General features: G+C 41.4%; 2 protein-coding genes and 1 pseudogene across 3 annotated transcripts in view; 1 reads left to right on the top strand and 2 right to left on the bottom strand.

Annotated features, from left to right (window-relative positions):
- The window catches only part of LOC310748627 (vomeronasal type-2 receptor 26-like), a gene marked incomplete at both ends in the record, with an annotated part of 390,828 nt that overhangs the window by 197,900 nt on the left and 167,294 nt on the right, over nucleotides 1-25,634 (top strand). The gene's annotated exons all lie outside the window — the stretch shown is intronic.
- LOC310748636 (olfactory receptor 6Z7-like) lies at nucleotides 5,827-6,757 on the bottom strand (annotated as a pseudogene). Its single transcript has one exon. The product of its transcript is annotated as an olfactory receptor 6Z7-like (transcript).
- The window catches only part of LOC310748635 (olfactory receptor 6B3-like), a gene marked incomplete at both ends in the record, with an annotated part of 36,073 nt that continues 17,238 nt past the window's right edge, over nucleotides 6,800-25,634 (bottom strand). Inside the window, 3 exons of the mRNA XM_083584486.1 lie at nucleotides 6,800-6,844; nucleotides 10,873-11,772; nucleotides 19,085-19,164. Of these exons, the coding sequence (XP_083440612.1) occupies nucleotides 6,800-6,844; nucleotides 10,873-11,772; nucleotides 19,085-19,164 (1,025 nt within the window). The remainder of the gene's footprint in view (nucleotides 6,845-10,872; nucleotides 11,773-19,084; nucleotides 19,165-25,634) is intronic.

The following is a 25,634-nucleotide window of genomic DNA, read 5'->3' as shown; positions in this document are numbered from 1 at the left end:
GGGCAAAGAGAATGAGGATTCTATCCAGGCAGAGACCCCAACCTGAGGTGCCATGGCCAGTCCCCACTATCTCGGGCCCTTTAAGGGGGCTCTCCTTTATACTAAGTTGATTTATCCTAGTGTCATTTCCATCTCCCATACCAAGACAGCAATTTCCCACCTAACAAAAGAAAGCCATCATTTTCAAGGTAGCAAAGAGAGAGTGCTCCCAAGTCTTATGAAAATCCTATGTAAAGTGCAGAACACAGTGGGGTCCCATCACAACAAAAACAATGCTTATATGTGTTTTGATGCACATGTGTCCAATGTTTGTAAGTTTCCACTTCAGAAACATTTATCATGCACATCTCGGAGCATGACATAGGGCTCCCAGTGGTCATCCATAAAAAGGAGACCAATATGGTCCACACCCAACTTATCTCAGCAGCATCAGGTATACTTGTAACACTGGTTATGCATTGCCTAAATATTACAATTCATGTATGTTTCACAGCATGATTGTTGAAGTTCATGGATTAAAATCTGTTTCTTATTAAGTTGATCAGACTGAAAATTTGCAGAAGGATAAGTGAGACAGAAAACTGCTTACCTCCATGGCATGGAAGCCATATTTTCTCCTTTCTCATCTTCACTTTATTAAGAATTAAGGCACATCTGTCTTCTTTCGTTCTTTCCTTCCTTCTTTCCTTTATCCTGCCTGCCTGCAATTTAGAAGACAAGATATCTGAGATGTTCTGTTCTATATGTGTTGTATGGCATGAGTTGTCCTGCAGGGAATATCTTTCCTGGTTACCATTTCTTCAGTTCACAATCACAGGAGAATACATCCCTAGATGCTTCTAGAGATCAGTCTTTTCAGATCAGTGCAGGAATTTTTTTTAATCAAATTAAATCAAAACAAAACATAAACCATTATACCCAGCTTCCTCAACTTATATGAGTGCCAAAGACTAGAAGCAACACTAACCTCGGATGTTTATAAGTAAATAGCAGGTTCACAGCTGATGGAATGTGGAAGGTTGCCTTATCTTATGCTATAGTGCATAAGAATGTAAGAAAAGCTCTGCTGGTTGAGACCAAAAGCCAGTCTAGTTCACAATGACCAACCAGATGCCTTTGGGAAGCCTGCAAGTAGGACTTGAGTACACAGCTGCCTCCCTACTTGTGACTGCCAGCAAAAGGCATACAGGGGCATACTCTCTGCAACTGGTGGTATCCCAATATGTCTGCAGCTGAGCAGCCAACTCTTACTAAGCTACCTTTTCCCAGGAGATTAGTCAGGGAATTAACATTTAGAATTCTGCTATAGAAGCAGAATATCTAATCATCCATGAATGAAGCATTAGTAACCTGGCCAGCAAGGTCTCCCATCTCTCATGACTAGCATCTAACCAACTAGGATACACCAATAGGTGCAACTCACGGACGGCTGACTCCAGAATGCCTCCTGTTTTGCTCTATCTGCTGCCACAGCACTGATGATGGTGGTGGCTGGCAGGGGACTTCCAAGGGTAGACTTTTCTCTCTACCCATAGAGAAGAGTTGTGAAATCCTATGGTCCCTGGAACACCTTCCCAGGAACCATCAGATCATGTCCTAAGTAAATTTTCCAGGAACATTTGGCAAAAGTACTGGGAGTGGTAATAAAGCAGTGTCTAGACCTTTCAGCATGGATAGCTCCTTATTAGGAATAGAAATCTAATAGGAATCTAATCTTAATTTAGTTTTTTTATTTAATATACTCTTAATCCTCAAAAAATTCTAGGTGGTTTACATAAAATATAAATATACATTAAAAATACTGATAAAATCAGATATTCAAAACATTAAGCTAATATTTTCCAAAATATAAATAAAAGCAGCAACACACACACACACACACACACAAACACACACACACTATTGCACATTTCTCTCAGTGCTCATGTTTTTCTTAAGCATATTTTATAAATGAGCACTGCAAACTGCATTAAACTTCACCTACATATACAATGGCTTAATATGAGATGAAGTTTTCTAAATATATTCTCACATTCCTACTTTTCTAGGTGTAATAACATTCTAATAATCCCATATTTTAATCAGTTGCTGGTGCAAAGCTAACTTAAAGCAAAAAGGAGTCTACACCCCAAATAGCACTGTAAAATGCATTTTATATTAACTATATGCTTATCAAATGGAGGAATGCTACTAGTTTCATTCTGTAAAACTGATCTCCACCCCCCCATATCATTTTGGTGCCATTTTCATCTTCCTTATTTTTGTGTTTTCTTTGTTACTCTCTTGATATGTGTGCAATCCCAACCATGTCTACTCAGAAGTCAGTTCCATTGCAATCAGTGAAGCTTACTGCCAAGTATGTGAAGAATTGCACCCACACTAGCTAACTAAAAAGCATGCACAAGCAATGAATGAGCTCTGTGCTCATCTTCCATCTCCCTATCCAACTCTTCCTCCATATACCAGACAAAATACTTTTATTGTAAAGAATAAGTGACTTCACTTCCTAACCAGTGCAACAGTCTCTCATGTCATGTAAGCGGAAGATCAGGGGGGGGGGAAACCATTTTGCAATACAGTGGTACCCCGGGTTAAGAACGCAATTCGTTCTGGAGGTCCGTTCTTAACCTGAAACTGTTCTTAACCTGAGGTACCACTTTAGCTAATGGGGCCTCCCGCTGCTGCTGCGCCACTGCTGCGCAATTTCTGTTCTCATCCTGAAGCAAAGTTCTTAACCTGAGGTACTATTTCTGGGTTAGCGGAGTCTTTAACCTGAAGCGTCTGTAACCTGAAGCGTGTGTAACCCAAGGTACCACTGTAATAAATCATCGTTGTGTGTGTGTGTTTTTTTAAAAAAAACCTTCTTTGCCTAATACAATCTGAATCAGGGTTAAGAATCTACATGAAAAAATTCTGTACAGTGGTACTTTGGGTTACAGACACTTCAGGATGAATTAAGTTCTTAACCTGAGTTACCACTGTATTGGCTCTATCTGTTTCTCTGACTTTAGTGGAAAAAACCGCAGTGCTTCATTTGTTTTTGCTCTCCCAATTGGCATTCCATTTGTTTTACAAACAAATCACTAGGAAACAAATATTTGTGGTGATATATTTATCAAATTATGCTACATAAAATATAGAAACCATTCTTGTTTGGTTTCGAATGTGGAATGTGGATTGAACCCAGCCATACGCCACTCATTTGTTTTTTATTGGTGTAGACAGCAATGTTTTCAGTTTGGGGTTTCCCACACCTTTATTGACTGATTGCGGAGCTGATATTCTCCTCACACAAAAATACGCTAGTTTTTACAAATAGTCATCCAATGCAATTCATGAATTATATAATCTCATTATTATTATTTTACTAACACTATTTATTAAAAAATATTTTTATACTATGCACTCATTTAAAATAAAGAGGGTGGACAATAATATATGGAAATACAGTAAAACACACAAAAATTAAGAATAAAATAAATAATAAGAATGACTGGATTATTTGAACAAGTTCATGATTTTCAATAAAATGTATTATTAATCCTGGAAATGGATGGACTGATGCATCCTTTCAGAGACTGAACTGTATAACACCGCCTCCAAAAGAGAGAGAGAGAGAAATACCACAGAAAATGCTCAGGATGTTTCTATTACATATTAAGTTGCTTCACCTCACAAGTTTCCTAATATTATTCCTCAGTGAATTTTTTACCTCCTTGTTCCTTAGGCTGTATATAAATGGGTTTGCCAGAGGCGACAGAGCTGTGCACAAGAGAGAAGAAATCTTTTGTATCTCTCTGTTCTCTGTTGACTTCGGTATCATATACTCAATCATGAGTGTGCCATAAAAAATTGAAACCACAATCAAGTGAGAGGAGCAGGTGGAAAAGGCCTTTTGCCTCCCAGTGGCAGAAGGGATCCTTAAAATGGCAACAATAATGTATACATAGGAAGTTATAGTTACAGATAGGTAGCCGTGTTGGTCTGCCATAGTCAAAACAAAAAAAAAAATTCCTTCCAGTAGCACCTTAAAGACCAACTAAGTTAGTTCTTAACTAAGAACTAACTTAGTTGGTCTTTAAGGTGCTACTGGAAGGGAAAAAAATTTTTTATAGGAAGTTATAGTTAGAACAAATGCAGGGAATGTAAATATGACAGCCACAATGTAACTTGCAATTTCCAACACACTGGTGTCGCTGCAAGAGAGTCTGAGAAGAGGGAAGTATTCACAGAAGTAATGATCCATTTCACTAGGGCCACAAAACATTAACTGTAATATCAAAATGAGTAAGATCAAGCAAGCTATAAATCCACTGAACCAAGATGCAGCTGCTAAATGGATAGAAGTCTGAAAACAGGTAACCAGCAGGGAACGGTTCAGCTCAGCCTTTGCACTGTTGACTGAACTCCACCTGCTGTGCAGATGATGGAGAAAGCTCATAAATTGCATCCATTCTGGTGTCCTGGCCAACTCTCTTAAGCTTGTGTAAACCCTGGTTCACCAGGAGCCCAGAATAGCAGCAAATAAAATCCACTCATACGTCAGCAACTGATAAGATTTGTCATCCAGTTCTTCCAAAGTCTTCCTAAATTATAAAGCTCCAAAATACAGGCCAAAAGAGATCAGGTCTGGGAATAGCAAGGCATACAATGGGTGCCACCAGTGAAATCGCCCTGCTCACAAGTGGAATAGCCTAGGGCCTCTCTTCAGCTAAATCCAGCCCTGCCTATGGGTGGCTCTGTGGTCTGAACCACTGAGCCTCTTGGGCTTGCCGATAAGAAGCTTGGGGTTCGAATCCACACAACAGGATGAGCTTTCATTGCTCTGTCCCAGCTCCTGCCTACCTAGCAGTTCAAAAGCATGCCAGTTCAAGTAGATAAATAGATACCGCTATGGCGGGAAGTAAATGGCATTTCCATGCACTCTGCTTTCTGCCATGGAGTTCTGTTGCACCAGAAGTGGTTTAGTCAGGCTGGCAACATGACTCGGAAAGCTGTCTGTGGACAAACACTGGCTCCCTCAGCCTGAATGCGAGATGAGCACCACAACCCCAAGGTTGCCTTTGACTGGATTTAACTGTCCAGGGGTCCTTTACCTTTTTACCTTATTGTCGAATCTGTCCTGTGGACAGCTGTGGAAGCAAGCCATTGATGGAACTCACCTCATTTTGTGCTTCATTGGGCCTCGCACTGCCAGGCAAAACCACGCTGTGTAGATTGGGCTTGGAATGGAATTACACACATAATTGTGTATAAGTGTGCAATAATAATGATCAAATTAATAATATGAAGGATATGAAGAACAGAACAAAAGTATCACCCATTCCTAGCAAAGAAGATAGAAAATGTTTATAGAAACTCTCCTTCATTGGAAGTTTCCAAACAAATGTTGGTTGGTCCAGGACTCTCTAACTGTGATTCATGCATTGCTGGGAGTGGACTAGCTAGTGCCATCCAACTCCAGAATTCTGATTCTAAGAAACTCACAGGCACACATAAGCAGGGCAAGGAGGATGAAAGTGGGTTGCAGCTCCAGCTGTTGCTGTAAATGTGGCGAAAGGAAGAATTCAAAAGAATGACAAGGTAGGAATACATTATTTTTATTAAGCAGAATACTAAGTATGCATGGTAAAGCAGTATGAACAAAAACACACTTTAGAGACAATTTACTGCAATATTTCATTACAATATTACGAAGAGAACTAGGTCAACTTGCACACTATTTCAGCGTTTTCTTCAGGGTGGGGCTAAAAGGGGTGAAACAGTTCAAGGAAAACACACCTGAAATTCTGATTATGAAGTTGCTTCACCACTGCTTTTTCTTAATCATTGTAACAATTCTCTCCAGCTTCTTGGAGGAATGCAATACTTTCCAAATAATTTCCCTATGGCATGCTTTACCTCCTTATTTCTCAAGCTATATATAAGAGGATTTGCGACAGGGGGTAGGACTGTATACAATAGAGAGAAAGCTTTGTTCAGATCACGGAGTGCTTCTCTCTTCGGTAACATATACACTATCATGATGGCTCCGTAGAAGGTAGAAACCTTCTACGGAGCAAGAGCAAGTGGAAAATGCTTTTTTCCTCCCAGTTGTAGAAGGAATTTTCAAGATGGTAGTTATGATGGCTATGTAGGATGTCAAGGTGAGGAGAAAAGGCGGCAGGGTAAATATGAATGCCAGGACAAAACTCATAACTTCCACCAGGTTGGTGTCACTACAGGAAAGTTTTATAAGTGGGACAGAATCACAGAAATAATGATCAATTTCATTGGGGCCACAGTATGTTAACTCTAGCATAAAACCCAAAAGTATTAAAGTAGCTATAAGTCCATTTATCCACGAAGAAACTGCTAGTTGGATGCACATTTGTGCATTCATAGTTGTTGTGTAATGCAGTGGTTTGCATATTGCTAAATATCTATCATATGACATTACTGAGAGAAGATAGCATTCTGTTGCCATCAGGTAACCAAAGAAAAAGAACTGCACAAAACAGCCACTGAATGAAATCACATTTTCCTCAGTCAACAAGCCCACCATCATTTTGGGCATGACATTTGATATATAGCAAGTCTCTAGGCACGACAAGTTTCCCAGGAAGAAATACATGGGTGTATGTAGATGCTGATCAACTACCACTAAAATTACAATGAGTACATTCCCAATCATGGCTGCAATATAGATCAATAGGAAAACAAAAAATAGGATATTTTGCCATTGACCGAATTTTCCAAAACCCAAGAGGATATATTCTGTAACATTCATCTGCTTTCCTCATGTAGTCTGTTCCATAGTTTATGAAGTGCATTCATCAGAGATTAAAGAGATCTTGGAATCTATCTTTGAAAAAAGAGATAACATTAAAGTTAATAGATTAGCCTGGCAGGTGAATTACTTGACCCAGAAGAGCAGCAAATGAACAGACAGGACACTAGGAGTTGGGATGAAATCAGGCCAAATCTTTATTGATGGCACCAAGCATGGTACAGGTTGGAATGGCAGCAGGGCCAGGATCAGCTCATCATTCCACTCACCTGATGCTAGTGGAATGGAATCCAGCAGTTGGACTAAGCCAAGCCTGCACCATGGGAGTTGGCCAGTGCTGAACCTTGTCATGGTGCAAGCCAAGTTGGCAAGTTCTCACTGGGCAAAGAGAATGAGGATTCTATCCAGGCAGAGACCCCAACCTGAGGTGCCATGGCCAGTCCCCACTATCTTGGGCCCTTTAAGGGGGCTCTCCTTTATACTAAGTTGATTTATCCTAGTGTCATTTCCATCCCCCATACCAAGACAGCAATTTCCCACCTAACAAAAGAAAGCCATCATTTTCAAGGTAGCAAGTGCTCCCAAGTCTTATGAAAATCCTATGTAAAGTGCAGAACACAGTGGGGTCCCATCACAACAAAAACAATGCTTATATGTGTTTTGATGCACATGTGTCCAATGTTTGTAAGTTTCCACTTCAGAAACATTTATCATGCACATCTCGTAGCATGACATAGTGCTCCCAGTGGTCATCCATAAAAAGGAGACCAATATGGCCCACACCCAATTTATCTCAGCAGCATCAGGTACACTTGTAACACTGGTTATGCATTGCCTAAATATTACAATTCATGTATGTTTCACAGCATGATTGTTGAAGTTCATGGATTAAAATCTGTTTCTTATTAAGTTGATCAGACTGAAAATTTGCAGAAGGATAAGTGAGACAGAAAACTGCTTACCTCCATAGCATCGAAGCCATATTTTCTCCTTTCTCGTCTTCACTTTATTAAGAATTAAGGCACATCTGTCTTCTTTCGTTCTTTCCTTCCTTCTTTCCTTTATCCTGCCTGCCTGCAATTTAGAAGACAAGATATCTGAGATGTTCTGTTCTATATGTGTTGTATGGCATGAGTTGTCCTGCAGGGAATATCTTTCCTGGTTTCCATTTCTTCAGTTCAGAATCACAGGAGAATACATCCCTAGATGCTTCTAGAGATCAGTCTTTTCAGATCAGTGCAGGAATTTTTTTTTTAATCAAATTAAATCAAAACAAAACATAAACCATTATACCCAGCTTCTTCAACTTATATGAGTGCCAAAGACTAGAAGCAACACTAACCTCGGATGTTTATAAGAAAATAGCAGGTTCACAGCTGATGGAATGTGGAAGGTTGCCTTATCTTATGCTATAGTGCATAAGAATGTAAGAAAAGCTCTGCTGGTTGAGACCAAAAGCCAGTCTAGTTCACAATGACCAACCAGATGCCTTTGGGAAGCCTGCAAGTAGGACTTGAGTACACAGCTGCCTCCCTACTTGTGACTGCCAGCAACAGGCATACAGGGGCATACTCTCTGCAACTGGTGGTATCCCAATATGTCTGCAGCTGAGCAGCCAACTCTTACTAAGCTATCTTTTCCCAGGAGATTAGTCAGGGAATTAACATTTAGAATTCTGCTACAGAAGCAGAATATCTAATCATCCATGAATGAAGCATTAGTAACCTGGCCAGCAAGGTCTCCCATCTCTCATGACTAGCATCTAACCAACTAGGATACACCAATAGGTGCAACTCACTGACGGTTGACTCCAGAATGCCTCCTGTTTTGCTCTATCTGCTGCCACAGCACTGATGATGGTGGTGGCTGGCAGGGGGCTTCCAAGGGTAGACTTTTCTCTCTACCCATAGAGAAGAGTTGTGAAATCCTATGGACCCTGGAACACCTTCCCAGGAACCATCAGATCATGTCCTAAGTAAATTTTCCAGGAACATTTGGCAAAAGTACTGGGAGTGGTAATAAAGCAGTGTCTAGACCTTTCAGCATGGATAGCTCCTTATTAGGAATAGAAATCTAATAGGAATCTAATCTTAATTTAGTTTTTTTATTTAATATGCTCTTAATCCTCAAAAAATTCTAGGTGGTTTACATAAAATATAAATATACATTAAAAATACTGATAAAATCAGATATTCAAAACATTAAGCTAATATTTTCCAAAATATAAATAAAAGCAGCAACACACACACACACACACACACACACACACACACACACACACACTATTACACATTTCTCTCAGTGCTCATGTTTTTCTTAAGCTACATTTTATAAATGAGAACTGCAAACTGCATTAAACTTCACCTACATATACAATGGCTTAATATGATATGAAGTTTTCTAAATATATTCTCACATTCCTTCTTTTCTAGGTGTAATAACATTCTAATAATCCCATATTTTAATCAGTTGCTGGTGCAAAGCTAGCTTAAAGCAAAAAGGAGTCAACACCCCAAATAGCACTGTAAAATGCATTTTATATTATAGTAAAGCATGCTTATCAAATGGAGGGATGCTACTAGTTTCATTCTGTAAAACTGACCTCCACCCCCACCCCAATATCATTTTGAGGTGCCATTTTCATCTTCCTTATTTTTGTGTTTTCTTTGTTACTCTCTTGATATGTGTGCAATTCCAACCATGTCTACTCAGAAGTCAGTTCCATTGCAATCAGTGAAGCTTACTCCCAAGTATGTGAAGAATTGCAGCCACACTAGCCAACTAAAAGGCATGCACAAGCAATGAATGAGCTCTGTGCTCATCTTCCATCTCCCTATCCAACTCTTCCTCCATATACCAGGCAAAATACTTTTATTGTAATGAATAAGTGACTTCACTTCCTAACCAGTTCAACAGTCTCTCATGTCATGTAAGCGGAAGATTAGGAAAAAAAATAACTATTTTGCAATACAGTGGTAGCCTAGGTTAAGAACATAATTCATTCTGGAGGTCCGTTCTTAACCTGAAACTGTTCTTAACCTGAGGCACCACTTTAGCTAATGGGGACTCCCGCTGCTGCCGTGCCACTGCTGTGCAATTTATGTTCTCATCCTGAAGCAAAGTTCTTAACCCGAGGTACTATTTCTGGGTTAGCGGAGTCTGTAACCTGAAGCATCTGTAACCTGAAGCGTCTGTAACCCAAGGTACCACTGTAATCAATCATTGTTGGGTGTGTGTGTGTTTTTTAAAAAAACCCTCTTTGCCTAATACAATCTGAATCAGGGTTAAGAATCTACATGAAAAAATTCTGTACAGTGGTACTTTGGGTTACAGACACTTCAGGATGAATTAAGTTCTTAACCTGAGTTACCACTGTATTGGATCTTTCTGTTTCTCTGACTCTAGTGGAAAAAACATTAATGCGTCATTTGTTTTTGCTCTCCCAATTGGCATTCCATTTGTTTTACAAACAAATCACTAGGAAACAAATATTTGTGGTGATATATTTATTGAATTATGCTACATAAAATATAGAAACCATTATTGTCTGGTTTTGAATGTGGAATGTGGATTGAACCCAGCCATACACCACTCATTAGTTTTTTATTGGTGTAGACAGCAATGTTTTCAGTTTGGGGTTTCCCACACCTTTATTGACTGATTGCAGAGCTGATATTCTCCTCACACAAAAATACGCTAGTTTTTACAAATAATCATCCAATGAAATTCATGAATTATATAATCTCATTATTATTATTTTACAAACACTATTTGTTAAAAATATTTTTATACTATACACTCATGTAAAATATGAAGAGAGTGGACAACAATATATGGAAATACAATAAAACACAATAAATAAGAATAAAATAAATAATAAGAATGACTGGGTTATTTGAACAAGTTCATGATTTTCAATAAAATGTATTATTAATCCTGGAAATGGATGGACTGATGCATCCTTTCAGAGACTGAACTGTATAACACCGCCTCCAAAAGAGAGAGAGAGATATACCACAGAAAATGCTCAGGATGTTTCTATTATATATTAAGTTGCTTCACCTCACAAGTTTCCTAATATTATTCCTCAGTGAATTTTTTACCTCCTTGTTCCTTAGGCTGTATATAAATGGGTTGGCCAGAGGCGACAGAGCTGTGTACAAGAGAGAAGAAATCTTTTGCATCTCTCTGTTCTCTGTTGACTTCGGTATCATATACTCAATCATGAGTGTGCCATAAAAAATTGAAACCACAATCAAGTGAGAGGAGCAGGTGGAAAAGGCCTTTTGCCTCCCAGTGGCAGAGGGGATCCTTAAAATGGCAGCAATAATGTATACATAGGAAGTTATAGTTAGAACAAATGGAGGGAATGTAAATATGACAGCCACAATGTAACTTGCAATTTCCAACACACTGGTGTCGCTGCAAGAGAGTCTGAGAAGAGGGAAGTATTCACAGAAGTAATGATCCATTTCATTAGGGCCACAAAACATTAACTGTAATATCAAAATGAGTAATATCAAGCAAGCTATAAATCCACTGAACCAAGATGCAGCTGCTAAATGGATAGAAGTCTGGGTTTTCATAGTTGTTGCATAGTGCAATGGTTTACAGATTGCTAGGTACCTGTCATAAGACATCACACAGAGTAGAAAGCATTCTGCAGCTTCCAAGGAACCAAAGAGATACCACTGTGTTAAGCAGCTGTTGTAGGAAATCCTTCTGTCTCCAGTAATGAGAGCCAAAAGCATCCGTGGGAATATATTGGAGCTACAGCAGGCCTCCAGGAAGGAGAGATTCCCCAGGAAAAAGTACATGGGGGTATGAAGGTGCTGATCAAAGACAATAAGGGCAAACGTAAGAATATTTCCAGTTATGGTCACAACATAAATTACCAGAAATGTCAGGAAAAGAAGTGTCTGCAATTCGTAGAATTCCCGAAATCCCAGGAGAATAAATTCTGCCATCTTTGTCTGGTTTCCCAACATTGAGACAAATGAAATCTTTGTGAAAAGAACAATACAGAGAGAGGAGTCATATGATATACCACTTCAGATTGCAGCAGAATTCTTCAAATAGCTTACAAGATTGAGCATGATTAAGAGTGCAAATGATGGTTCATTAATGAAAAAGAAAAGCACAGATTTTTTGTATAAGATTTTATCAAAGATCATGAATACAGTTCAAAGATCCTCATGAAGATCTTTATTTTCCTTTCAATGTAAAACTAATTTCAAATGTTTTTTTTTGGGTGGGGTGAGCATCTGTTGAAGGCAACTCTAGTCCTTGACAGCTGCTGCCATAATGAATTAATCAGCCATTAACAGTTTGCAAAACAGATTATCATGGTCATAGCTTTGGAAGAATAGTTTGTGGGACATGTTTATCTTATAACTTAGGGACTTAACTGAGTTTATATTACTTTGTTATATCTTTTACCTTTACCTTTTATATGACTGTCTATAGTAAAAGTTCCCTGGGCAAGTCTAAAAACAACAACAAAATATGTCACATACAAATTTAATAATAAGAGGAAAGTTAAAATATAATGGAAACCAGTAGAAACCACAATTTAAACACATATGCTAAAAGTAAGCACCAGACGATGAGACAAAAGTTAAAGATCTGGGTGAATATATTCACCTGGCACTGAACAGATCACAAAAATAGTGTTGGAGAAACCTCCCTCAGCCATCACTGAAAAGGCAATACTTCCTGATAGTTACCCACCTCTCTTCATTTATGATTTGTCTATAGCTCTACTTCTTTTGCTGTTATTCAGTGCAGAGATATTTTATGATAACAAATGGATCAGTTCCTAAGTCCTTTTCTTTCCCTCATCTCATTCAGTGCCCTTGTGTCTTTCAGTGCTATGAACTAAACACCATACCACCAATACAACCAGTGATAATGTGTCCTCTGGGTTTTTTTAAAGCAACAAACTGAACCTACCGTTCAACCATTAGGGACATAATATATTGCTAAAACCATGAACGGGGAGTGAGGGAATTCATTACAGCAAATCAAATGTCATAACATTCTGCAACACTCTGAACCCACAGAGCATATGACACCCCTCTGATCTTTCCATAGCCCTTATCAATTTTCTTCCCCGGAAAATTTAATTAGATGTCATCTTTATTACTGGACCTGACAGTGGAGTTTAGAGAAATAGGTTTTGTTTTGTTGAATATCCCTTAGTGGATTGAAAGGGACTGGACATGACCTGTGGAGCTGTCATGAAGGGGATGGCTTGATGCTTAGGAAGAATGGGATGAGTTCAGATAGTTGGAGATAGATGACCCGAGAGCAGGGCAGGATTTAGATGAAGAGAGGCCCTAGGCTACTCCACTTGTGAGGCCCCTCCCCCTCCCCCATCCTCACAACTAGAAGAAAATGGATGATTATTCCTACTTTGTCATTCCTTTGAAATATTCCTTTCTCCACATTAACAACAACACCTGGAGCTGCAACCCACTTTCATCCTCCTTGCCCTACTTATGTGTGCCTGTGAGTTTCATAGAATCAGAATTCTGGAGCACTCTCTCCTTGATACCTTGATGTTCTAGATGGCATGATGATCCTTTATGGTAACTGAGATATTTCCATAGTCATCCCTTTTCTCCACTGAGCCTTCCCTCTCTACTTGCAGGTTAATGCATAGGAGGGGATGAAAAGCTTTATAATGCTTCCCCTTCTGCAGTTTGGGGCCATTTCACCCCACAAGCTTCCCACCTGCCAATCCACGCGTAAGTGTATTCACTGAGCTATTTGGATTGCTTGTTGACAGGGCCAGAAAGTATTCCCCCCCCCTTCCCAATCTGATTTAAACTTGTTTGAGTTCCTCTCTCCACCTTTCTTTCAGTGAAAATGATGGCTTTCTTTTGTTAGGTGGGAAATTGCTGTCTTGGTATGGTGGATGGAAACGACACTGGGAAGAATCAACTTAGCAAAAAGGAAAGCCCCCTTAAAGGGCCCAAGGTACTGGGGACTGGCCATGGCACACTCAAACTCAGGTTGGGGTCTCTGCCTGGCTAGAATCCTCATTCTCTTTGCCCAGTGAGAACTTGCCAACTTGGCTTGCACCATGACAAGGTTCAGCACTCGCCAACTCCCATGGTGCAGGCTTGACTTAGTCCAACTGCTGGATTCCATTCCACTACCTTCAGGTCTATCAGGCCGGGTCTTCCTGTTATATACCTGCTGGGATTGACAAGGCATCTGACCCTCACCTGAATCTCATAGCTCTCCTGACGAGTGCTTTGGTCTACAGCCACAGTGTGGAAATAAAGGATGAGATTGCCCACCAGATACCAGGTACTCAATTAAGTAATCAATTTGAATCTAGAATTTAAATTCTCAAAACTTTCTTTTTTGTTAATTCGAGCAAGTAAAGTACTGCTCTCACTTCATTACAAACAGTATTTCTACCTGCAACACTCTTGAGCAAACCCATTCCTCTTCCTTTTACAGATATTTTGTTGCCATTTGCAACTGTAGCTGCCTCTGATGAGTTATCATTTAACTCTTGGGGAGTTGATATTGCTTGATATTGCTTAGGGAGTTGATATTGCTTGATATTGCTGAATAGTTTTGATGAACTGCAAAAGCATTTTTAGTTTGCTAAACTAAGTTTGCTAACAAACAGGATTGTACAAAAACAAGATTGGGTGCAGGCCTGGCCAGGATATAGGCATCCTGAATGTGACAAATGTGACCTCTGTGCTTGCTTGCTTGATTAACAACTGTTGGGAAATTCAAGATCCCTGCTCTCCCTTCTTCTGGTCTTTGTACTGGACCTGGAGACTTCAATAGAGAGCATTCCATGTCAAGAAGGAGGGCAAGTTGGTACCCTATCAAATGACAAGGCAGGAGCTACACGGAGCAGGGCCTTTTCACTGGTGGTGGCCATTGTATGCCTCACTATTTCCAGACCTGCTCTCTTTTGGCCTGTATTTTGGAGCTTTATAATTTAGGAAGACTTTGGAAGAACTGGTTGACAAGTCTTATCAGTTGCTGATGTATGAGCGGATTTTATTTGCTGTTATTCAGGGCTCCTGGTGCACCAGGGTTTACACCAGCATAATAGAGTTGGCCAGGATGCCAGAATGGATACAATTTATGAGCTTTCTCCATTATCTACACAGCAAGGGGTGTTCAGTCAACAGTGCAAGGGCTGAGCTGAAGCATTCCCTGCTGGTTACCTGCTTTCAGCAATAGGGGTCGCTGTTTGGTAGTACCCAATTGGTTAGCTGTCAGATTCTAGAGCTCCCTATAGGTGACTCTTAGGTAATTCACAAAATACAGAGTCCATTCATAAAACACAGTGTTCATTCCTAAAGCAGTAACATAAATCTCCATTGCTACATATTGTGTTTATATTTCAGCGGTTTAACATACAGGGGTGGGAAGAGAGGTGACAAACTGATTTCCAATAAGTGCCCCCCTTTATTTCCATAACAAGTCCTTGTGTCTGTACTCTGAATAGTGACACCAGGGACCTAGAAGGTGCAGGGCTTGTCAGTTCAAGCCCTGCACAGGCTCATCAGGGCTGACCTTATGGCAACTGAAGCAATTTGGCCAAATTGGTCTCTGTTTGCCACTCCTAAGCCCCCCCCCCCAGCCCGCACCAGGGCAATCTAGATGGATTTTATTTTATTTTATTTTATTTTACTCAAAACAATTATTTTATTTACATCTCTATGTTTTTACAGACTTTGGCTGTGAACTGGTGCCCTACAAAAATAATAATAATAAAAAAATCAAGTTGTGTCCTACTGCTTCAAATTGGGCCTCACTGGCTAGCCCTGAGTCTCATAGTTGCTGGGCCTGAGTTGCCCTGCCTTTGCATGAAGTCTTGGGTTTACAATTTTGGGCGAGGGGAGACTGCGGCACTGGGGACCGGGCAGGCTGGCGAGGCCCCCTAGATTTAGAGGCCCTAGGCTTCAGCCTATTTAGCCTATACATAAATCCGGCACTGTCCATAGGCCCTCGCAGGACGTAGAGAGGAGAAAAGCCTATATAAGTTTTCCCACACCAGTGATTAGGTTAATTTTGCCCTGCAAACTTCTTCCCCACCAGCCTCTGAGTTAGAGCCTTTACACAACTATTTGGGTTGCTGGTTGACAGGGCTGGAAATGATCTGCCCCCCTTTCAACCGGATTAACTCTTGGTTGGGGTTTTCCCACCTTTCCCTCAGTAAAATGTAAGGTTTCCTTTCGTTAGGCAGAATGATGCTGTATGTATAGGGGTGAAAATGGTATTAGGAAGGCTCAACATAGTAAAAGGGGGCCCCATAAGGGACCTGAGGGGGAGATTGTCTTTGGCATGCCCCAAGCTTGAGTTGGGTCTCTGCCTGGCTGGAATCCTCAGCCCAGCTGCCCAGTGAGACCTTGCCAGCTTGGCTTGCTCCAAGACAGGGTTCAGCATTGGATGACTGCCAAATAATAATAATAATTTATTTATTTATACCCCACCTATATGGCTGGATTTCCCCAGCCACTCTGGGCGGCTCCCAAAAGAATATTAAGAAGACAGTAAAACAGCAAACATTAAAAACTTCCCTAAACAGGGCTGCTGTCAGATGTCTTCTAAAAGTCATACCCTAACGGATCCCACAACCCCCACCCCTACCTCACTTTAGGCCACTGATACCTCTTCTCTTGTGTGTGGATACTGTAGTTTTGTTTACATAGGGATCCAGAGAACTGAAATGGCAAACACCATATAGCAGAGGAAATGAACATTTTCTCTGTAGAATGGCATAGTTCATTGAGGGATGCCTGCTTGCCATATGTTGTCAGTTGGGTGGGTTGACATCAGCAATGGCAACTTCAGAGCTAAATGTGGGCAGTGCCAAAAGATGGAATTCCATTCCTTTTTCTCTTTCTGCTCCCTCACTCCCTCTCTTCCTGTCACTCTCTTTCCCCCATTGTTCCTCTCCTTGTCACTAGCATGAAACTAAGCTAAGCAGACCACAGGCTGCTCACTCTTCCAATCTGTGATAACTATTCAAGATTCTAAAACAGTAGAGCATTCATCATGAATAATAAACCTCAGGGATGAGATGCCAATGAGACAGTTGAGAATATAGTTCATGTTGGCCTTAGGGAATTAAACTCCCTATGTGGAACACAGATTTTCACAAGAGCCCTGCTAATGATCCCAATTTTTGCCATCACATGTTTGGTCAAATGCTACTTACTGCCTTTCTTGCAGGTGGTCTTCATTCTGTGGCTGCTCAAAGAACTTCCAACTCTGGCTTTGAAGCGGACAATTTTGCGCAGTCGTTAGAAGATTGTTGTTGCACCTTTTTAAATATCTACATTTTCTCCCCATACATACATACCAGAAAGGTAAAATTACAACACACAGAAAATACATTTGCCTATATTTGCATGCTGCTCTTTCTCCTTTGCCACCATCACTTTTAATGATTTGGATTAAACTAAATATTTTAAAGGCAACTCAAGGCACTTTATGCTTGAGGGGGAAATTGTATAGTTTGCATAGGTTTACTTCACAATACATTGATGATTTGGGAGGGGGGGTGAAATTGGGCTGGCAAAACTATGTATGTTGCTCTTAGTTTAGGGCTCGTGGATAAGGTCAGCAAAAAGTTATCTGCTGTTAACAGATCCATTATGGTCAGAAAAACTGGTGAGGTCCTTGGGAACATTATTGCATCATGCACTTTTCTAATGTTAATTTGTACAAGGTTTTTTCAACCTGCTCTGAAGGCCTTAATCTTCCTGGAGGATCTAACCAGTTTCATTATGACTTCTGCCATTTCCTTCAAAAGCTCTCTGATGTTTTGTCCAAGGATAAACCTCCAAATTGCATTGCAAATTTTACCATAGATGAAATTCTGTGGCCACATTAATCCTTAACTGGTATTTACTTCCGGGTATTAACTGGTATTTACTTCCGGGTTTGCTGTGGTCAGGCCCAAGTAGAGGTGGCCGTAAGTAGAGGTTCTACTGTATACTAAATAAAAAAGATATATAATAATATGTTCTGTGTGTTTTATTCCTGTATATGTATGTGTATATCTGGAGAAAGTATCTATAGATTATATTTATTTAAGTCAGATTGATTTCCTTTGAGAACCATGTCCATCTACAGTATTTTTCCGTGTATAAAACGCCCCTGTGTATAAAACAACCTCTATTTTTTGGAGAAATGGGTGAAGATTGCCCAGATTTGTTGAGCTTTTTTTGGGGGGGAGGAGTGCCAACAATCGCTCACCTGCCTGACCTGATTGTCGCAGCAGCCAATCGCCAGCAGACCTTGGCACAGCCACCATTCAACACCCCTCCCCAAATGCCGCTGACAATCTCCTGCTTGTGGCAGCCACAAATCACCCGTCCCATCTCAGCACTATCCATGTATAAGATGACCCCAAATTTGTAGCATTTTTTAAAAATAAAAAACCTTGTCGTATACACGGAAAAATACAGTACTTTCTTAAAGGTCTCTGCCCCCAAAGTGGAGAACAGTGTAATTTCTTAAAGATGGATAGAATGCTGTTTCAGGAAATGCATCTTCTCTACTACAAAGGGGATCGTAATGCACTGTCTGAAATAAAAGCTGGCTAAAAAAAATCAATGAAACCCATTTCTGTGTATTTTTCATTCCTTACAACCAAACCCATAATGCTAAGAGAAGGAACCAAAAATCATGAACCATTATAACTACTGTTAGAGTTAAAAATAACATTTAAGTATGACGATGCTTAACTATTAAAAGTCTTTAGGGTGCCACAAGATTCTTCAATGCAAGAATCTAGCATGGCTGCTCTGTGTTACGTGACCTGTGTTGGGAAAGCCTGAACACATGTAGGTGTCCCTAAACAGGGTTGAACTGATGGGATCTGAATTAATAATAGAGCAGCTAATCTGCATAACAGGCACAAGAGGGCGGTAGAAGACAACAGATAGCAACACTGAGTATGGCACAGACAGTTGGACTACATTTTTAGTTGGTACTCATAATGAACACCAGGGTGCAGAAAGTCATATACTGATGCGACTGTACGTTCTCCACTTCATGTAACAGATCAGTTAAAGAAATATGCCTAAACTGTACAGTGAAATGTGGGGGTTTCTTGTCATGCATAATAATCTAAGAATGTCAAGGAAAGCCAAAATGATTTTATCAAAGACTAGCAATTTTTTGAGGGGAGACAAGGAAGTTCAATACAACCGAAAACATATATCCAAACTGGGTGAATGGGTATTAACATGTCAAATGAGATTTAGTTTAAGCAAGTGTACATTGCTAACTTCACACAATAGTCATTTGTTGGTGACTGACCTGGAAAGAGATTTTGGGATCATGGTGGACAGCTACATTAAAATGCTGACTCAATGTGAAAGTTGTGAAAAAGGTGAATTCTGTGTTAGGGAACATTGGAAAAAGGGGTCAAAAATAAAACTGCCAACATCATAATCTCATTATATATATCTGTGATGCAAGTGCAATTGGAATTTCAACCTCCAACAGAAAACAGACTCCTCTTTTATCTGACTTGTTGCTAAACTCCTAATGCAGCTCAGCCAGGCAGCTAGTGCATAGCAGGGGCAGAGCTATGACAAGATCTGCAAGGATGAGCAGTTTAAGATGCAGCAGATCTCTGCTTCAGCCAGCTGATTCCCAGTTCAGTCAGGCTCAGCCGATGTTATGTCCCCAACCCAGCTTAGTCAAAGATATGCTGAAGTAATTTGCTCAGCCATTTGATCTGAAAACGGCTAAAATGAGAGTGGTGTAATTGTGCGTCGAGGTCCCCAAGACACCCAAAATAAAACACAATGACACTTGATTTTTGTTTAAGGTTTTTGGCATAATTTTGGCCACAACTTTTTTTATTAAAATTACAGCAATGTGAGTGGTTGCTTAGGCATTGGTTGTGACTATCTGACCCCGCTCAGTGACAGTCTGACATTCACACCCCCATCAAAGTCAGAAAGGGTTAGTCACCCGGGGAGAGAGACAGGACTGGGAACCATGCCTCACCTCTCCCCAAATGCTCCCAGGGGCTCTTATGTGGCCCTAGCCCCTTGCCAGGGGTTCAGACAAAAGCATGGCGAGCCCCTGGGTTCCTTTAACAGAAAACCCTTGCAGCAGCAGCATTTTGGAGGGGCAGGTACAGCCAAATCCATGCCCCTCCACCAACCAATTCCCAAACCAATGCCTAACTGCAACCTTACAAGTTGTGACAATTTGCTATGCAGTAGGCAAAAACCAAATGGCACTAGCCAATCAGCCAAATGGACAAAATTCCTACGAGGCCCCTGCCCCAAAGCAGACTACCCCATGACAGGCATGGCAAGGTTAAGCGAACAGCCTAACAATAGGGAAGGAGGGCGGGTGATCCGATGCACGCAGCGAAAAGAGGGAGCTTGACGCTGTGTGCAGAGTATTTAACAACTAGGGCTGTCAATCAAGAAATGGCAACATAAAAAACTCCCCAGTAACAGCCAGCCCCTGTTTAAAGACGGCCAAACCCTTTTCCGCCCAGCAACAGTGGGGTGTATTGCCAGCCCCCACCGCAACACATGCTCTCCACGAGGGAGAACACGCTTTCCCCCTAAAGGGACAAAACCAAGTGGGTGGGGCAGGGGGGGGGGACTCAGGCTGGATTCTAGGCCCCTTCAGCTGAATCACCTGACCTGGCAACCCAGTGCAAAATACTATTCTGCCAGACTTAATTTAGGCAGCTGGCAGCTGGGTTTTTTTAATCCCCACCATTTTGAATGTTTGTTTTGTAATCTTTGCTCTTGATTTCTGACAACCAGCAATAAAAATATAAAGAAAATAATTATATCCTCCATATCAGGCACATTAATGCCCCCCAGGCCTTTAAACAAATAAATAATCAAATCATTTATCTCAACAGGAAGGGAGTTCCACAGAACTGAACACAACTCCTGATGGCTATGATCTATCTGTCTGAACCATGGGGGACTACAGACAGTGAATGAAGACCACTAAACACTTCAGTAGGGATATAAGGCATCTATTGCTCCTTAAGGTACCCTGGACTCAAGTTTTTAAGGACCTTCTAATCGACATAAAAACCTTGAACCTGCCCTGGTAGCAGATGGACAAGCTTTAAATTACTGGAGTTACACACCCACCAATAGTCCTGATTTCTCTGGGACATCACAAATTGACAAAAGCCACCCTGACTCCTTATATCAATCCTTGATGCCCCAGTTTCTCTGCTACTGACAGAGCAGTTAGGTCCAGATATCAACCATGGCCACTGATGTGCTGCAAGGAAGCAGGCTGCACTTCTGGAAGTGCACTTCTGGTGCAGTGTCAACTTCTGGAAGTATGTCAGCAGCCACAGTTGGTGGCGGCAGTGAACTTCATCAGGCCTCAAGGCAGTGGCTCAGTTTGCTGGGCCTCACAGCAGTGGCAGGCCTCATAGGGCTTCCCAGTGGCAGCAGCAGACCTTGATGAACTTCATGGCAATGGACAGTGGTAGCGGGCCTCATCAGGTCTCACAGTGGCAAGGCAATGGCAGACCTTGCCATGATAGTGGTCTTGTTGCAGCGGCAGCGGAAGTAATGAGGGAGGCCAGACAACAAAGATAGGCAGTGCAGTGTGTGCCAGTGATGGTGGGACAAAACTGGATGGGGGAATAAGTGGTGAAATCATGTGGGGGGCCTGAACACATGCGGGTGGCAGCATGTGGGGGGGGGGGAGTGCCCAGGCTTTTGGCTCAAAGACGTTGGAGGGTATGGAGCTATGAGCTGGCAGTAGTCTGACCCCATCAACAGTTTGGCCATAGCCTTTTGCAGCAGCTTGAGCTTCCTCAACTGGTCCTAAGATAGCCCCAAATAGAGCACATTCATTACACATTGATGAATTAGAACACCTGTATAGCTCTGTTCAGGTATTATTATATATAATGTTTGTAAATCTTGGACATTGTAGATTTGTCCTGGTCACGTGCATGTAATGTCTTTTGTTTTGTAGCTGTGTGATTTGTGCTCATACTGTATTGTGCTGGCCATTGACTATAAACAATAAAACTGATTGCCTTATTGATGTGAACAACAGCATTAGACCTCAGGCCTTTGTTTTGTGCCGTTAAAAAATCATTTGGCATAACATTTGTCTCTCCTCACTCTGTCTCTCTTCCACCTGCCTGTCACACAACCAATGCTATACCTTGGAGACTCTCATGCACAGTTCACCTCCAAACTTTGGTGCCAGAAGGCTTTGTTCCCTCCCTCATCAACAAGGTCTCAAGAGTTTTGCCAAGTTATAATTAGGGCTTTTGTGTTTGCTCAAAGCCCTCAGAGAAACTGACAGAACTCTCACTCCCAGAGGGAGAAGGCTGAGAGACATTTACTCCTATAATTACTTTGGATAAAACTTTTTAATGACCTGGTTGCTGCTAACTACTAAATACAAAGCACCTTGTTAACCAGGCTGCACATTAATGACATAAGGTTGTCAAGGGGAACAAGAGTAATTTTCAAAAAAATCATTTCTTATCAGCAGATGCCTGTGTCATGGTCTGCTTTACGAAAGGGCCTAGGAATTATGTTCGGGATGTGATCTAAAGATAGATTTACACTTCAACACTGTTAAGTTCAGCGCAGCCATTCCAATTTAGCACCAAGATGTGTAGGAAGACAGCCCTACCAAATTCATTTGGCTTAAGCTTAAATTGCCTTATATACTGCCTTCCTAATTGGCAGGCACCATGCATATATTACATTTCCTCCAACCTGCTTCTCCCAGCTCTGCTTGCCCACCATTATACACACACATTTTGGAGAAATATTGGGGATACCTTTGCAAAATTATACCCCGCCAGATGGGCGGGGTACAAATAATAAATTATTATTATTATTATTATTATTATTATTATTATTATTATTATTATTATTATATTGTGAACACTTACCGTCCTTCCAATTTCAATACCCTACTCTTTACCTCCAGACATAAAATATATTGAGTAGTTGGTAGGATGCATCTTTTATACAGGACAGTGAGAAATTAAACACATTCAACTGCAACCTTTCCTATCCAGTTTCTGTGGAGGGGATGGAAGGAAGGAAGTGCTTGGGAATGTATGTCCATTTGAAACCACACAGGAAATAAGGAGGCAAAACACAATCTTGGGTGACTATTAATTTCAACACAATAGATTTACAGTAGGGGACAATGGTGTAGGATACTAACTGTTCATAACAAACTGTGGTGAATCTACCTAGCCAAGGGTAAGGGGCTAGGTAGAGTGTTACCTAGCCAAGGGTAAGGGGCTAGGTAAGTGTTACATTCAACCCTTTGCTTAAGCCCCACCTGGGGAGGCCCTCCTGCTTCACTCTTTCCTGTTTCACCCTACAGGAATTCACCTGCATTGATTAAAAGGTGGAGGAATGAGTGATTGAAGGCTGCAGGAGACACAAGGTTGCCTCATGTCAGCCATGCAGGAGCCAGGTGATTTGCTTAAGAGCACCGCCCCAACAAAATGTTTGTCTCTGCGGGCCACACTCTCTCGGGAGCCAAAACAGGGTATCCCAAGATCCAACCAGAAGCCAGGGTGGCTTCTGTAATTTTGGGATATCCTGCTCAAAGCAGGGCAGATGATGGGCATGCCACAGTGTGTGGATGTATGCTGATACCAACACCAGGTCACCCATTCTCTAAGTAGCTGCAATGGCTACACATTTCCAAGGTGACACCATACATTTAAAACAATCTTATACCACTTTAAGAGGCATAGCTTTCTCCAAAGAGTCCTGGGAACTATAGCTTAATAAAGGTACCTGGAATTGTTCGGGGACCCATAGCAAGGTTCTGTTACCCAGATTCTTTGGGGAAAATCATGGCTCACAAAGTTTGCTTTAAATGCATGGTGTGGATGTGACCTTCGTGTGTACACTTGTATATGTAAAGGGATTTCCCATTTCTTTTGTGTCAGGGGTGAGCCTGCCACAGTAATGACCAGAGGTGCCAATTTGGGCCCGAGAGCATGGGTGACCAGTGGTGCACGTGCACAACATGATGTCATGACGTCACTGTAACATCATGGTGTGCGCACACCACTCTCTGGGGCCATGGCGGTGACTGCACCGGGGCCTCTGCCTCTGCCATGGGGCCTCTGATGGGACCTGCGTTGGTTGTGGCCATGCTTCCACAGCAGCGGTGGGGTGGAGCATGGGTGCCCTGGCCCAGTTACCATGGCAGCACCAGTGGTGGAAAGAGGCCAGGCATCCAGGGTGATAATTTTGTATGTGCCCAGGCCCCCAAGACCCCCTGGAAATGGTGTCAGGTGTAATAACAGTCTCCTCAACACACACATGGAAATCTCTTACATCCAGAGCCCTAACATACAGCAGAAAGTCCCTGGCAAGGTGATGCCCCCTGCCATACAAGAATTTCTGGCCTTTGCTGAACATGGTTTCTGTCTCTCAATGCAAGCTATAATTTGACTTAATTATATGTTCTATTCCCATTTATTGCCGCCTATCTGGTATTGGTCTTCAAAGGACATGATCACTTCCTCCCAAGGATCCCTGTATTTTCACGTCATTGATCAGTTCGTTCCTGTTGGTGAGGACCAAGTTGAAGAGAGATGACACCCTTGTTTCTTCTGCCACCCTCTGGGAGATGAAATTGACATAGAGGAATTTGTTGGACCTTACATTCTTGGCAGATTTTGAGTTCCAGCAGATGTCGAAGTTGTTTAAGTCTCCCATGAATATTGTATCTCTCCTTTTTGAATGTTTGGTAAGCTGCTTTAGGAAGGCATCATCCATGCCCTTGTGTATTTTTTTTAACCCACCTCTTTCTTATTTAAGAATCTATAATCTATACATTCATAAAATATAGCAAGTTGAAATGCAACATATAAAGATAAAGTTAACAAAAGATCCATAAAAAATAATTAGAACCATCAACAAATACTGGCTGGTTAATTGAGAGAAAAGTCAGGTCGCAAAGTCCCATCTAAACAACAGCAGCAAAAGTTTGCAAATGACATCCCAAGGAAGGGAAAGATCAATGGTTCTTGCCAAATCTCTGCTGGTAGGAAATTCCACAAGGTGAGGCCTACACCCTCAATCCCTAGTGAATGCCAATTGAACCTTGAGGCCATGGGGATCCATCAGAATTGCCCCATCAGAGGATTTGAGCAATCAAGTTGAACCATAAGGAATTAGGTGGTCCCTTAGGCAATTGGGCCGAAGATGAACCGGGCTTGGTAGTGAATTGGTAAAAAGTTCAGCTCTCTCAGAAGTGGAGTAACCAGTTGCTATTAATCTGCTCCCGTGAGTAGTCTAGCTGCTGCATTCTGAAAAAGTTGAAACCTCTGGGCTAGATACAAGGGAAGTTCTAAATAAAATGTGTTAAGTAATCAAACCTTGAGGTTACCGGTGCTTGAACCACTGTTGTCAGGTTGTCATGGTCCAGGAACGGTCATAGCTTCATACCAACCAGAGCTGGTAAAAAGCACTCCTGGCCACTGAGGTAATTTTGGCCTTGGTGACAGTGACAGAGCAAGGAATACACCCCCCCCGCATATGTTTTCCTTCAGAGGGAGTGCCACCCTTTCAGAACAGGCAGCTGACCTATCTCTGAGACATAGGAACCACCCACCCAAAAGGCTTCCATCTTTCCATATTCAAGTTTGGTTTATTGACCCTCATTTATTTCACCACTGCATTCATGCACCAGCCCTGGGTTTGCACACACTTGACTGATTCAGATATAATGGAGAAATAGCCTTGGGTATCGTCAACTTATTGATGATACCTTGCTTCAAAACACTTAATGGCCACTTCCACAGCTTCATTGGGAAAATCATTGGAACAAAATAGTGCTTGTGGCACACCATGTT

Source organism: Podarcis filfolensis (assembly GCF_964270895.1).
Source record: "Podarcis filfolensis genome assembly, chromosome: 13".
Classification (NCBI taxonomy): domain Eukaryota; kingdom Metazoa; phylum Chordata; class Lepidosauria; order Squamata; family Lacertidae; genus Podarcis; species Podarcis filfolensis.
This window is presented reverse-complemented; position numbering and strand designations above follow the sequence as displayed.